The sequence below is a fragment of the Myotis davidii genome, unplaced genomic scaffold, assembly GCF_000327345.1.
Source record: "Myotis davidii unplaced genomic scaffold, ASM32734v1 scaffold1548, whole genome shotgun sequence".
NCBI lineage: Eukaryota > Metazoa > Chordata > Mammalia > Chiroptera > Vespertilionidae > Myotis > Myotis davidii.
The window spans coordinates 22053-32789 of NW_006298676.1; the positions used below are offsets into that span (position 1 = coordinate 22053).

The window sequence follows — 10737 nt, forward strand, 5'->3', positions numbered from 1 at the left end:
CGGGCCGCCAGGTGGTGGAAGGTCTCCTTCCAAAGGTCGGCATCGTGCGCTCTGCTCCGCTCGTGGCCCGGGGGCTCCAGCTCGAAGCTCACCTCCCATTGTAAACGCTGGCTGTCCCGCAGGCCCTTGACCACGGCCTTGCCCACCACGGGGCCTGGGGTGGCCGGCCTGCCCATGCTGGCCTGAGGCTCCCAGGCCGGGGAGGTCTGGGTCTCCAAGGAGGAGGGTTGATGGACCGGCTCTGTGGGCGGAGGGTCGAGAGGACAGTGCTCTGAACTGGGGGACAGAGGGCCAGTCCCGCAGGGGACAGCATCCGTTCCCAGGGCACAAACACCCCTAAACAAACACAGTACAGCACCCCAGCCGCACGCCCAGGGATCTCGAAACTCCTTTCTTAGAACAGGTTGGGTGGCATGGGCTGGTCCCCACCTCCCAGGAAGCCAGGACCTGAGGGGTCCTTAGGATGGGGTGGGGCACTCCTCAGGGAGAATGTGCCGCAGGGAGGACACCGGTAAGGGACAGGCCTCCCAAAGGGCAGGTTGATTGGGAAAAGAGGGGTTGGTGAGGTCCTCAGGGAGAGAAGGGGCCACAGCAGACTCCCCCCACCCCCAAAGGGCACAGGCATCTGTCCTCTGGGCCTGTCATCTGAAGTCAGGCCATAGCCAAGGAGTCCTCCCTGTTCCCAGTCAGGCCCCGGGCCCTGAGGACACTTACCCTGGTCCCCAGGGCTGAGGCTGTCTGAGGCAGGCTGCAGGCTGTACCCAAGATCCAGCTCCCTCATGGGGCTCCAGGCCTGGGTCTCCTGGTCAGAGGGCACGAAGGGCTGGCAGCCTTGGGGCAGCAGAGAGGGCCTGCGGGCCCCTGGGCCCCGGAGTTTGGGGCCTTGGCACGGGTCCCAGCCGCTGTTCAGGAAGGGCTAGGAAGGCAAGAGCAAGGTGAGGAGGCTGGGCCGCTCCCCTCCACCCCAGCTCCGCCTGTAGCACCCAAGGACAAACCACTTACTCTCTACTACCCATGAGAAATGTCAACATGAATAATCCTAACCCATGGATGAAGTCCAAACCCCGGAAGACCATGGAAAATCACATACCATAGATAATCTACACTCACTTATTTTTGCCACAAAGTTTGAAACGTTTGTGTGTGTTTAAAATTAACCCTTTCCTTAGGCCTTCTCATAGGTCATGCTTAAAAGGTCTTTCCTACTTAAAAAAAAATTCCTATAGACTTTTTGTGACATTTGTTTGTTTGCTTAAATCTTTGATTCACATGAAATTTATTTTCTTGTAAGGAAATAGGAACCAGCCTTTTCGTTGGTTTTTTGAGTCCTAGCACCGTTTATTGAATACCGTTCCTTTATGGAGTCTCTAGGGCAGCGGTTCTCAACCTGTGGGTCGCGACCCCTTTGGGGGTTGAACGACCCTTTCACAGGGGTCGCCTAAGACTATCGAAAAACACATATATAATTACATATTGTTTTTGTGAATAATCACTATGCTTTAATTATGTTCAATTTGTAACAATGAAATTGGGGGGTCACCACAACATGAGGAACTGTATTAAAGGGTCAAGGCATTAGGAAGGTTGAGACCCACTGCTCTAGGGTTTATGAATTCCCCACCTCTATGCCAACAGAGCTCCCATGCACATTTGGTGTTATTTCTGGGCTTCCTGTTCTGTTCTGTGGACTTAATCTGTCTAAAGGAAAACATCAAAAGGCCAGGGGTAAACTGGGAAATATTTTCGCAACATGCATGACAAAGCTCATTTTCAAGAAAATGCTCTTAGAAATCACTGTGGGGGGTGGAGACACACTCGATGAAATAATGGATTAAGGGCCTTTACAGCCAGTTTACAGAAAAAGTATCCAATAAACCCATGAAAACATGCTCAGCTCTTGAGTGTTGCTCTAAGTTAAAATGAATGACAGTCCTGGCCAGGTGGCTTCATTGGTTGGAGCATCATTCAAGGGTTCGCTTCCCAGTCAGGGCATATACCTAGGTTATGGGTTCGATCTCCAGTTGGGGTGCATATGGGGGGTAACGGATCAATGTTTCTCTCTCACATTGATGTTTCTCTCCCTTCCTTTCTTAAATCAATAACAATATATCCTCGGGCGAGGATAAAAAATAAAATGAAATGCATTATGACTTTTCCCATTTTCCAGACTAGAAAATGTATAAATGTCTGATGACACGCAATGTAGTCAATGGGGAGACGGGGATCCCCCATGGACTGTTGGTGGGAGTGCGCAGTGACGTGTACTTGTGGAGAACGATGCAGCCCCGTGATAGCTGTCAACATTAACAAGGCCCACGCTGCCTGGACCCAGCGATTCCACCTTTAGGAATTGGATCCTGTGGAAATACACAAGGTTGCAAATATCTACATACATGTACTGTATCTTTGATGCAGTATTGTTTGTTAAAAAAAGATTTTGTGAATATCTGGAAACTATCTGGATGTACTTCATTAAGATTGGCAAATACTGGTAAGTTATGGTACGTCCATGTGTTGGAACACCACACAGCACTGCAATAAAACAGGCAGTTTCTTAAAAACTAATTTGGGAAGATGTCTAAGAGAAAACATTAAAACATTTGCAACTCTTCTGTATTCTGATCGTGGAAATGGTCACATGACTATTCATTTGTCAGAATTCATGGAGCTATTCACCAAAAAGAGTAATTTACTGTATGTAAAAAAGTGAATTAAGAAGATATTAGAAAAGTAATTTAGAGGGAAGTTTGTATATGCGGTTATTTAAAACACGTACGTGTGTTGTGTGTGTGTGTGTGTGTGTGTGTGTAGTATTTCTGGAAGGAAACACTCAAAACCAAGTAGGTCAGGGTACTTTTCTTTTTACTTTATACTCAACCGAACTGTTTGAGGGTGTGATTTTCACAATCTGAGTATGTAGTATGTTTGTAATTAAAGAATATTAAATTAATTAAAAATGAATTTGTGTCTCTGGCAATGTTTGCTTTGCCTGATAGGAGACAGGGCGCAAGGGCACTTACTAGGTGTAACAGAGAGAAAAGGTATTTCTCAGTCTTTTAGGCCAACAGCTAACTGGGTGGTCTTTCTCATCGCTACCAAGTATTTATTGGGAAGGGACTGTACTCCCCATTAGATGGGGGTTCCTGCTCCTTGGGGCAGGGGCTGAGGTGCTCCTTCCCGTCTCCTCTGGACCTGAGGTCCTGGGATGGTACAAGGGTGTGGGAGAAGATTGGGACTGGATGGCCTCAGTGGGAGCTGGTACCCAGCTGGGGCTGCTGCATCCCAGGGTGCCCCTAACCTCACCTCCCTCATCAGAGACTAGGATTCCTCTCACCTTTGCCTCACCATCACCAACAGATTGAGAAACAAGCTGCTACAGTTTCCATGGCAATAGACTAGTCTCAGGTTCAGCCCTTCACCCAGCCAGAGGCTGTAGGGCGTGTCTACATGTGTGCACATGTTGTGTTGGGGAGAATCAGATTGGGGAAGAAGCCAAGCAGGGGACGGGGCAGAGATGAGCAAAGATGGCCAGAAGCAAATAGGAGAGAAGAGAAGCCACACTGCTCAGAGCGCTCACTAACCAGACCTGCATTTAAAGGACACCTACTGTGTGCCGGGCACTGCATCAGGCACTTGATCTCTTACCACCCGATGCCTGCAAGAGTCCTCCACTTGTCGTTGGCTCTCAGTACATATCTGTGGATGCCTGTTAGCTCAACCACCCGCGCAAACTATTCTCCCCATTTCACAGGCGAAGAAATTGGGGCTCAGAAAGGTTGAGTCACATGTTTGAGGAGCAGCGTCTGCCTGACTCCAAGGTCAGTGTCTTCCAACTGCATCCCTGGCTAAGGACAGACAAGGACCTCAGGGACGAGGTGGCAGTGTGTCTGCCCCTGGGGAGCGTGGGGGCTGATGCGTCTGTGGAGGCAGGGATGGATGGAGGTTGTGGGTGGGCGTGGGAAATGAAAGGCGGCTTCTGTGGAACCACAGACACCCTGACGAAGCTCCATCAAGCCCATTGGTTTAGGACAGTGTTTCTCAAACTGGTGATTTTGCCACCCTCCCCCAGGGACATTTGGCAAAGTCTAAAGACACTTTTAGTTGTCATCACTGGGCGGGGGGGGGGGGGGGGGGGACACACTGAGCTGCCCGAGGCACTGAAGGCCTAGCTCTGTGTGTGTGTGTGGGGGGGGGTGGGGGGGGGGGGGGGGGAGTTAACTGGCATTCATTTGATAGAGGCCAGGGATGCTGTAAAATTTCTACAATTTCTACACAAGAGCGCCCCACAACAAAGAATTATCATGTCCAAGGTGCCGAGGCCAGAAACTGGTCTAGCTGGACAGGGGGCAACTGGCCCTGCTGTGGCCGTAGCGCTGAGGTCACCCCTGCCCTGGGTGGTGTACCATCTTTGGTATCTGCAGGAGGTGCAGTGTGTGATGGAGAGGGAAGCAAGAGCTTTGCAGGAAGTGGGTCCCGGGTTTTAATCTCCAGACAAGCTGTGTGACCTTAACCCTTCATTTCCACACCCCCTCCTTTCCCAGGGCTGCTATAAAATCAAATGAGAGAGCAGATGGGGAGACTCCTTGACAACTGGGAAATGCTGTGTGCAGAGAACTGGTGCTGTCATTGGCCAATGGGTATCATTGTAAGGAAGGGGTCACTGAGGGCCAGGCAGATGAAGGAAGAGGTGACTCGCTTCTCAGTCAGTTGTGGACAGGCTCCATCCTTCCGGTTGAAGCAGGAGACACAGCTCACTCCCCACCCATGGCCTCCCCCAACTCCACCTTGCCCCGCCCGGGTACCTGCAAATCAATCTGCCTCGCCTGGGCATCTGGGCCGGGCTGGTTGATGAGGTCCTGCAGCTTGGCTTTCCGCAGTGGGTATCTCCTGGCAGCCATCGTGGGGTCGCTGACCGTGGTGGCCCTCGGGGAGGGCTTGTGGTCGATGATCTGGTTGGTGCTATATGCCCGTCGTCGCTGGGAGAGGCCCACACCTGGACAGGAGTAGTGACAGGGGAGCCACCAGAGTACAAGAAGAGGACAGCGGGCAAATAGGGAGGGGCTTGCATACCCTTTCATGCTTGAAAACTTCTCGATCTTTCCACGGCTCACCTACTGACATATGTTTGGGTGCCTCACCTCACCTGGCATTCAAAGCCTGGCCTAACCTGGCCCTTATCTATCACCCAGCGACTCTCCTTTCTGTTCCCTTTTCAAGGTTCCATGTGTCCAAGTATAGTAGCTGAGTAACCAGCTGTGGCTGTATTTTCTAGGTGTCACACCTCCACACCTTTGCTCAGGCAGTGTCTGCTGCCCAGAACCTCCTGTGGCCCATGTCACTCTGCTTCCTCTCAGAACTAAGTCCAATTGTATCCCCCTCACCAGATTGAGAGCTTCTGAAGAACAGGTGCCACCTTTGAGTCATCTTTGCTGCTCACACTGTGCTCAGCACTTAGCCTGGGTAGGTGATCAGGAAACGCCCTCTGAGTGGAAACTAAAACCATGAAGTGGCTCTGGAGGCAGACAGGTCTAGACTATCTGTACTCGACCTCTTTCAAGTTCCATGAGCTCAGCCAAGTGACTGAAGTTTCCTGTCTCAATCTCCTCATCTGTAGAATAGGTGGTAGCTCCCCCTGCAGCTGCTAACTATTCAGTGCGACTGTTTGTATGAAGTGCTTAGCACATAGTAAGTGCTCAGCAAAACGTAGCGATCATAGCGTCTGGAGAAGTGAGGGAAGCACAAAGGGCGGCAGATTTACCAGGACTGGTGGCGGGGTCGCCACTGGACGGCCGGGCATCTGTGGCCTGCTGCAGGTTGAGGGGTTCCCCCAAGCTATTGGGACAATTTGCATTGTCTGAGCCGGGCCCCTCATCCTGTGAATGGTAGAAGACAGAGCTGCTGGACTCCTGAGAGTGCAGCATGCTGTATCGTCTCCTCTTGTCCTGGAGGAAGGGGGAGAAAGAAGGTTGGGAATTAGGCTAGATGGCAGGAAGGACATCCACAGAGCAGCAAGCAGTGTGAGGCAAGGTGGTGGAGAGTCCATGCTAGAAGTGGAATAATAATAATAAAAAAAGTGTTTTGCTAGCTTGGAGAATTTAGGCAGACTTCTGTTTATGAGATGGTGAATGAAAATTACTTCATATCACTTACATTGTTTATATTTTAAATTATATTCTTTATTAAAAAAATGTAAAAGGTAATTCTAAATGCCACTGCCTGTCTCCAAATAGGTAAACAAAATGAACAGAATGAACCATCTAATTCCTCCCATCCCATTCTCCATAGTATATACATACATATAAAACATAAAGGCTTTTGGGGATCATTTTTGTTTTACAAAAACTGGACCATATTACTTTCTATTTAGCAGTATCTTGAACACTGCACTTTAAACATTTTGGAAGTCCTGCACGTCAACTACTCTTTTAAACATTTGATGGTTGTGCAATATTTTACCACCCCTGTGGTTAAGCACTCACTTGGTGGCTGTATTTATATTCACACTTAACGCTTTATCAGCCAGAAAGTCAACATGCCATCCATTGATGCATACAAGGTGGCGACATAGGCTACAAGACTCACAAAGAGAAAATGCTATTAACCTCCCTTCCTTCAACAGTAAGTCAGGCCTGATCAGACAACAAAGTATAAGCCACCTGATGTAGGAAAGAGGACAAAGTAGAAAAGGAAAAAAGGAGTACAAGATCACCTTAGAAAATCAATTCAATTAAAATAAGCATGTGAGACCACAGTGTCTGATGGTACCTATTATTGTTGATCTACTAAACAATAGTTTGGGAGCTCTGGGGAGGCTATGAATACCTTTGGACTAGAAAAAGAAGTTTATGAAGTCCTGGAATTTACAAGAGAAAATTAGAAACCGAATTGACCAGCTCAGTTAGACAAATTGTTGTCCTCTCTCAATAATTAAGTTTATTTGATGAGAAATTCATATTCTGGCTACCACATCATTTGTGATAATGTCTTTCACAATATTCTCCTGCCGTGTGTAACATCACACGACATTTTGAGGGGAGCAGCATTAATATGTGGCCATAGTTTTTGCCATCACAAAAAAGGCTACAATAAATCCTTGGACATAACTCCATTATATCCCTTTATTTCTGTTAGATCCCTTAGAAGGGATTTCTGGGTTGAAAAGTTATGTCTTTCTAATCTCATTAGTTATTTGTAGATTGCGTTCCATGGCCTGGCATCTATACCTCACAGCTATAAGCCCAGATCCAGTTCGTTCCTTCCTGCCAGGAACAGTCTTTCCAGCGAGGATGGCTGCAAGGGCATGTTTCTGGACCCCCACTGACCCCAGGCATTTCTAAGCTACTTACAGTTCTGGAGTTGGAGATGTATAAGGAGGCATCACACACAATGCCGTATCCCACCAGCCGTTCCCCAGGGAAGAGGGTGCTGGTGCTCAAGGGGGAGACCAGCACTTCGGTGGTCTCCGGGAAGACCCACTCCACAGTCACATCACTCAGGACTGGGGCCATGGCCTTCTTCAGGGATTTGACCATCTGTTGGGCAGAATTAGAACACCGGTTGGGGAGATGTGTGAGCAGGGGTACGTCCAGATGCACAAAGCCCAGGTGGGTGTGACCATGTGGGGATGTGAGCAGGAAAGAAGTGACAAGAGGCCTTGGGGTGGCTTGCCCACCAGTGAACATGCCACTTCTTAGGCTCCTACAATGCCAGAGTGGGACCAAATGTTTGCTGGCATCTTCTCTAAGCTTAGCAGTTTATAAATGAGAAAATCCAGGACTCAAAGGAGGGTTGTGACTAGTCCAGGGCACCCAGAAAGTTTGCGTCAAAAACATGAACCAGATAGTGATCTTGAGCAAGTTGATTTGCTTTCCTGGGCCTCCTTTTCCCCACGTGTTAGAGTGAGGGTCCAGCAGCAGAGGGACTGGGGCCCTTCCACCCACCTTGGGTTGCAGCCGCTCCCCCTCCATCAGGAACTCAGCACTGCCCTTGGACACGGTTGCCAGCCCCCTCACCAGCCTGTGGCAGACGTTGGGTCCAATTCCAAAGCTATAGCACCTGGGCAGGGGAGGAGAGAGGCTGCCACTTCCCATCCTCTCTGCCATCTTTGTCTCCTGATGGGGCGCATGATCCAGGCGGACTCTCTCACAGCTGGCCCAGCTTCAGGCCGAGGGCCGGGGAAGAGGGCCACCAATGGGCATTTACATTCACACATGAAGCCCATGACTTCCGCCCCAGCTCAGAGTCTAAGCAGCAGAAAGGGCTTCCTTTGCCCAGGCTGCTGGTTGGGAGCTGGATGCTGGGGTGTGGGGATCTCATCCCTCCTGAACTTTGAGGGGGAGAGGCAAACTTTGAGGTCAGCCATACCACCTTGGAAGCAAAGCTCTAAAATAGCGGTTCTCAACCTGTGGGTCGCTACCCCTTTGGGGGTCGAACGACCCTTTCACAGGGGTCGCCTAAGACCATCGGGAAACACATATATAATTACATATTGTTTACAGTAGCAAAATTACAGTTAGGAAGTAGCAACAAAAATAATTTTATGGTTGGGGGTCACCACAACATGAGGAACTGTATTAAAGGGTCGCGGCATTACGAAGGTTGAGAACCACTGTTCTAAAAGGTTCTTTCCTTGTCTTCTGGCATTTTTTCCATGTGGCCCGGGTTCTGGAAACCCCAGTCCAGGGCAGCCCGGGATAACCATGTCCTAGACCTCCAGCTTGTGCCCACCTGGTGGAGAAGGCATGGTTTCGCACCAGCTCCAGCACCTTCCCGGTGTTGTTGACCGCCCCGTCTGTGACCACGAAGAGGAGTCGCGGGTGGCCTCGGTGCACTGGCTGCCGGATGACCCACCTGAGCGGGGAGAGGATGTTGGTGCCGCCCATGTCGGCCCGCATTCTCTGAATGTTCTCACAGGCGATGGCCAAGGTCTCCTGCAGGAAAGGCACAGGCAGGGAGAGAATTCCCAGGGTCACCGTAGGGTGCGGAGACTCTGAGCCCCTTGGGGGAGGAGTCCCTTTGTTTCCCTAGATCAGCAATTTTCAACTTTTTTTTTTTTTAACATAAACTAATTACTAAAACTCTGAGGCACATCAAAAAATATATTTGTTGCTGATCTAACAAAAATAAAGGTATACTTTTGATTCATTCACACCAGATGGCTAATGTGTTGGCTGCTGTCATTTGTGTGTGTGACAATCTAGGGGAAAAGAGGTCAGTGCCCCCGACTAGATAGAGAGGTGTTGCATGTCTTAGAAATCCTTGCAGCACACCCGTTGACAATCGCTGCCCTAGATAATACTCTAAGCTCGCCAGAGTTGAGTCCTGTTCCTAATCTCACCTCGGCCCCACATACAGGAAGGATAATAGGTGGACACTTATTTGACATGGTTCTGCCCAATTACACCCCCACCAGAGCCTGCCGTGCTACCATTCGCGGTGTTATATTAACTTATCATTGTCCTGCTGGCCCAGGATTACTGGCCTCGGATGAATGTCCCTACAGCAAGGACAGATTCTCACTGGACACCAGATGTCCTTCTGCTCCTGACTCAGGAAGGTGCTCTTCCAACATCCATGCTCAAAAGTCTTAAAATGTATAATGTACCTTTGAGCCAGAAAGACTAGAAATTTACCCCAAGGGAATCGTGAAGGAGGGATGTGAAGCCTTTGATACAAAGGTGATAAGAAAAAAAAAAAGGAAACAACTTCAGTGCCCAACTACAGGGGTTTAGTTAAATAAGTCACGCCTATCTGCAGTGAAACACTAGGCAGCCATTAGAATTATGCTGCAGATTTATACTTCATGTCATAAAAATGTGCTCATGAAAGGCCTAATCCTATCTTTCCTGAAACCGTGGGTAATGCATAGAACAAGATCTGGAGGGATTTACTCTAAGCTCTTAATATTGTTTTTCCTTTTGTTTTTCTGATGTGATTATGTGAGATTTACATATTTTTCTTTTTGATTATCTAGTTTCAAAAGGCTGTGGGATAATCAATATATTATTATTGCATTTAAAACACCCATAAACTACTTTTAATTGAAAAGTGACTCCGAAGTCCTCCCTCCCTCCCTCCTCCCTTCCCTCCAATTCCTAGGCCTGCAATTCTGAACATGCTGCTGGGGCCACAGTCCTGTTATTTAAAATTGTAGCTTGAGTCTCGTGAGTCCCATTCTCAGCCCCCTTACCCACCTATTCACTCAGCCATCCTTCCTGTTCACTTCTATGGCTCAACCTTGCACGGATCTATTGTCCTCATAAGACAGAGGCTTCAGTGAGTGGCGGGCCTAGGCCATGCATCCTCTTCCTACCCCTCCCTGGACCCCTGTCTGCGCACGCCCACACTTTGTCCAACATGTTCTTTATTCTAAAGAGGAGGGTGTCAGAAGGCTGAGGTGTCAGAGAACTGCCTGAGCAGAGTTAGCCTCTCTTTCCTTCTTGGCTCCTGGGTATCATCCTGGTCCTATACGTGTGGACAGCCTGGGAGCAGGCCTCCTCTCTCCTTTTCTGTCCGTTGCTCCTCACCACCCGCCCCTCCTGGTCCCAGCCTGGTCCTTCCTTACCTCGTTGTAGGTCTGACTGGAAGGGAAGAGGCTCTTAAATGTGGATCCAAACCCAATGACATTGAAGAGGCAAGCTGGCATGAGGCTCTTAAGAGCCACCAGCATGGCATCCTGGCAGGCAAGAAAGGGATTTTCAGGATTCGGGAAGGAGTTATAACTTCTGCCACTTCACA

The 10737-nt window shown here is 49.2% G+C and overlaps 1 protein-coding gene across 1 annotated transcript in view; it reads right to left on the reverse strand.

The window, feature by feature from the left end:
* The window catches only part of VWA5B1 (von Willebrand factor A domain containing 5B1), a 41007-nt gene that overhangs the window by 11935 nt on the left and 18335 nt on the right, over nucleotides 1–10737 (reverse strand). The window contains exons 8-15 of the mRNA XM_006774465.1: nucleotides 10565–10675; nucleotides 8728–8930; nucleotides 7941–8055; nucleotides 7347–7532; nucleotides 5759–5942; nucleotides 4803–4993; nucleotides 715–916; nucleotides 6–241 (exon numbers count right to left, since the gene is read on the reverse strand). Of these exons, the coding sequence (XP_006774528.1) occupies nucleotides 6–241; nucleotides 715–916; nucleotides 4803–4993; nucleotides 5759–5942; nucleotides 7347–7532; nucleotides 7941–8055; nucleotides 8728–8930; nucleotides 10565–10675 (1428 nt within the window). The remainder of the gene's footprint in view (nucleotides 1–5; nucleotides 242–714; nucleotides 917–4802; nucleotides 4994–5758; nucleotides 5943–7346; nucleotides 7533–7940; nucleotides 8056–8727; nucleotides 8931–10564; nucleotides 10676–10737) is intronic.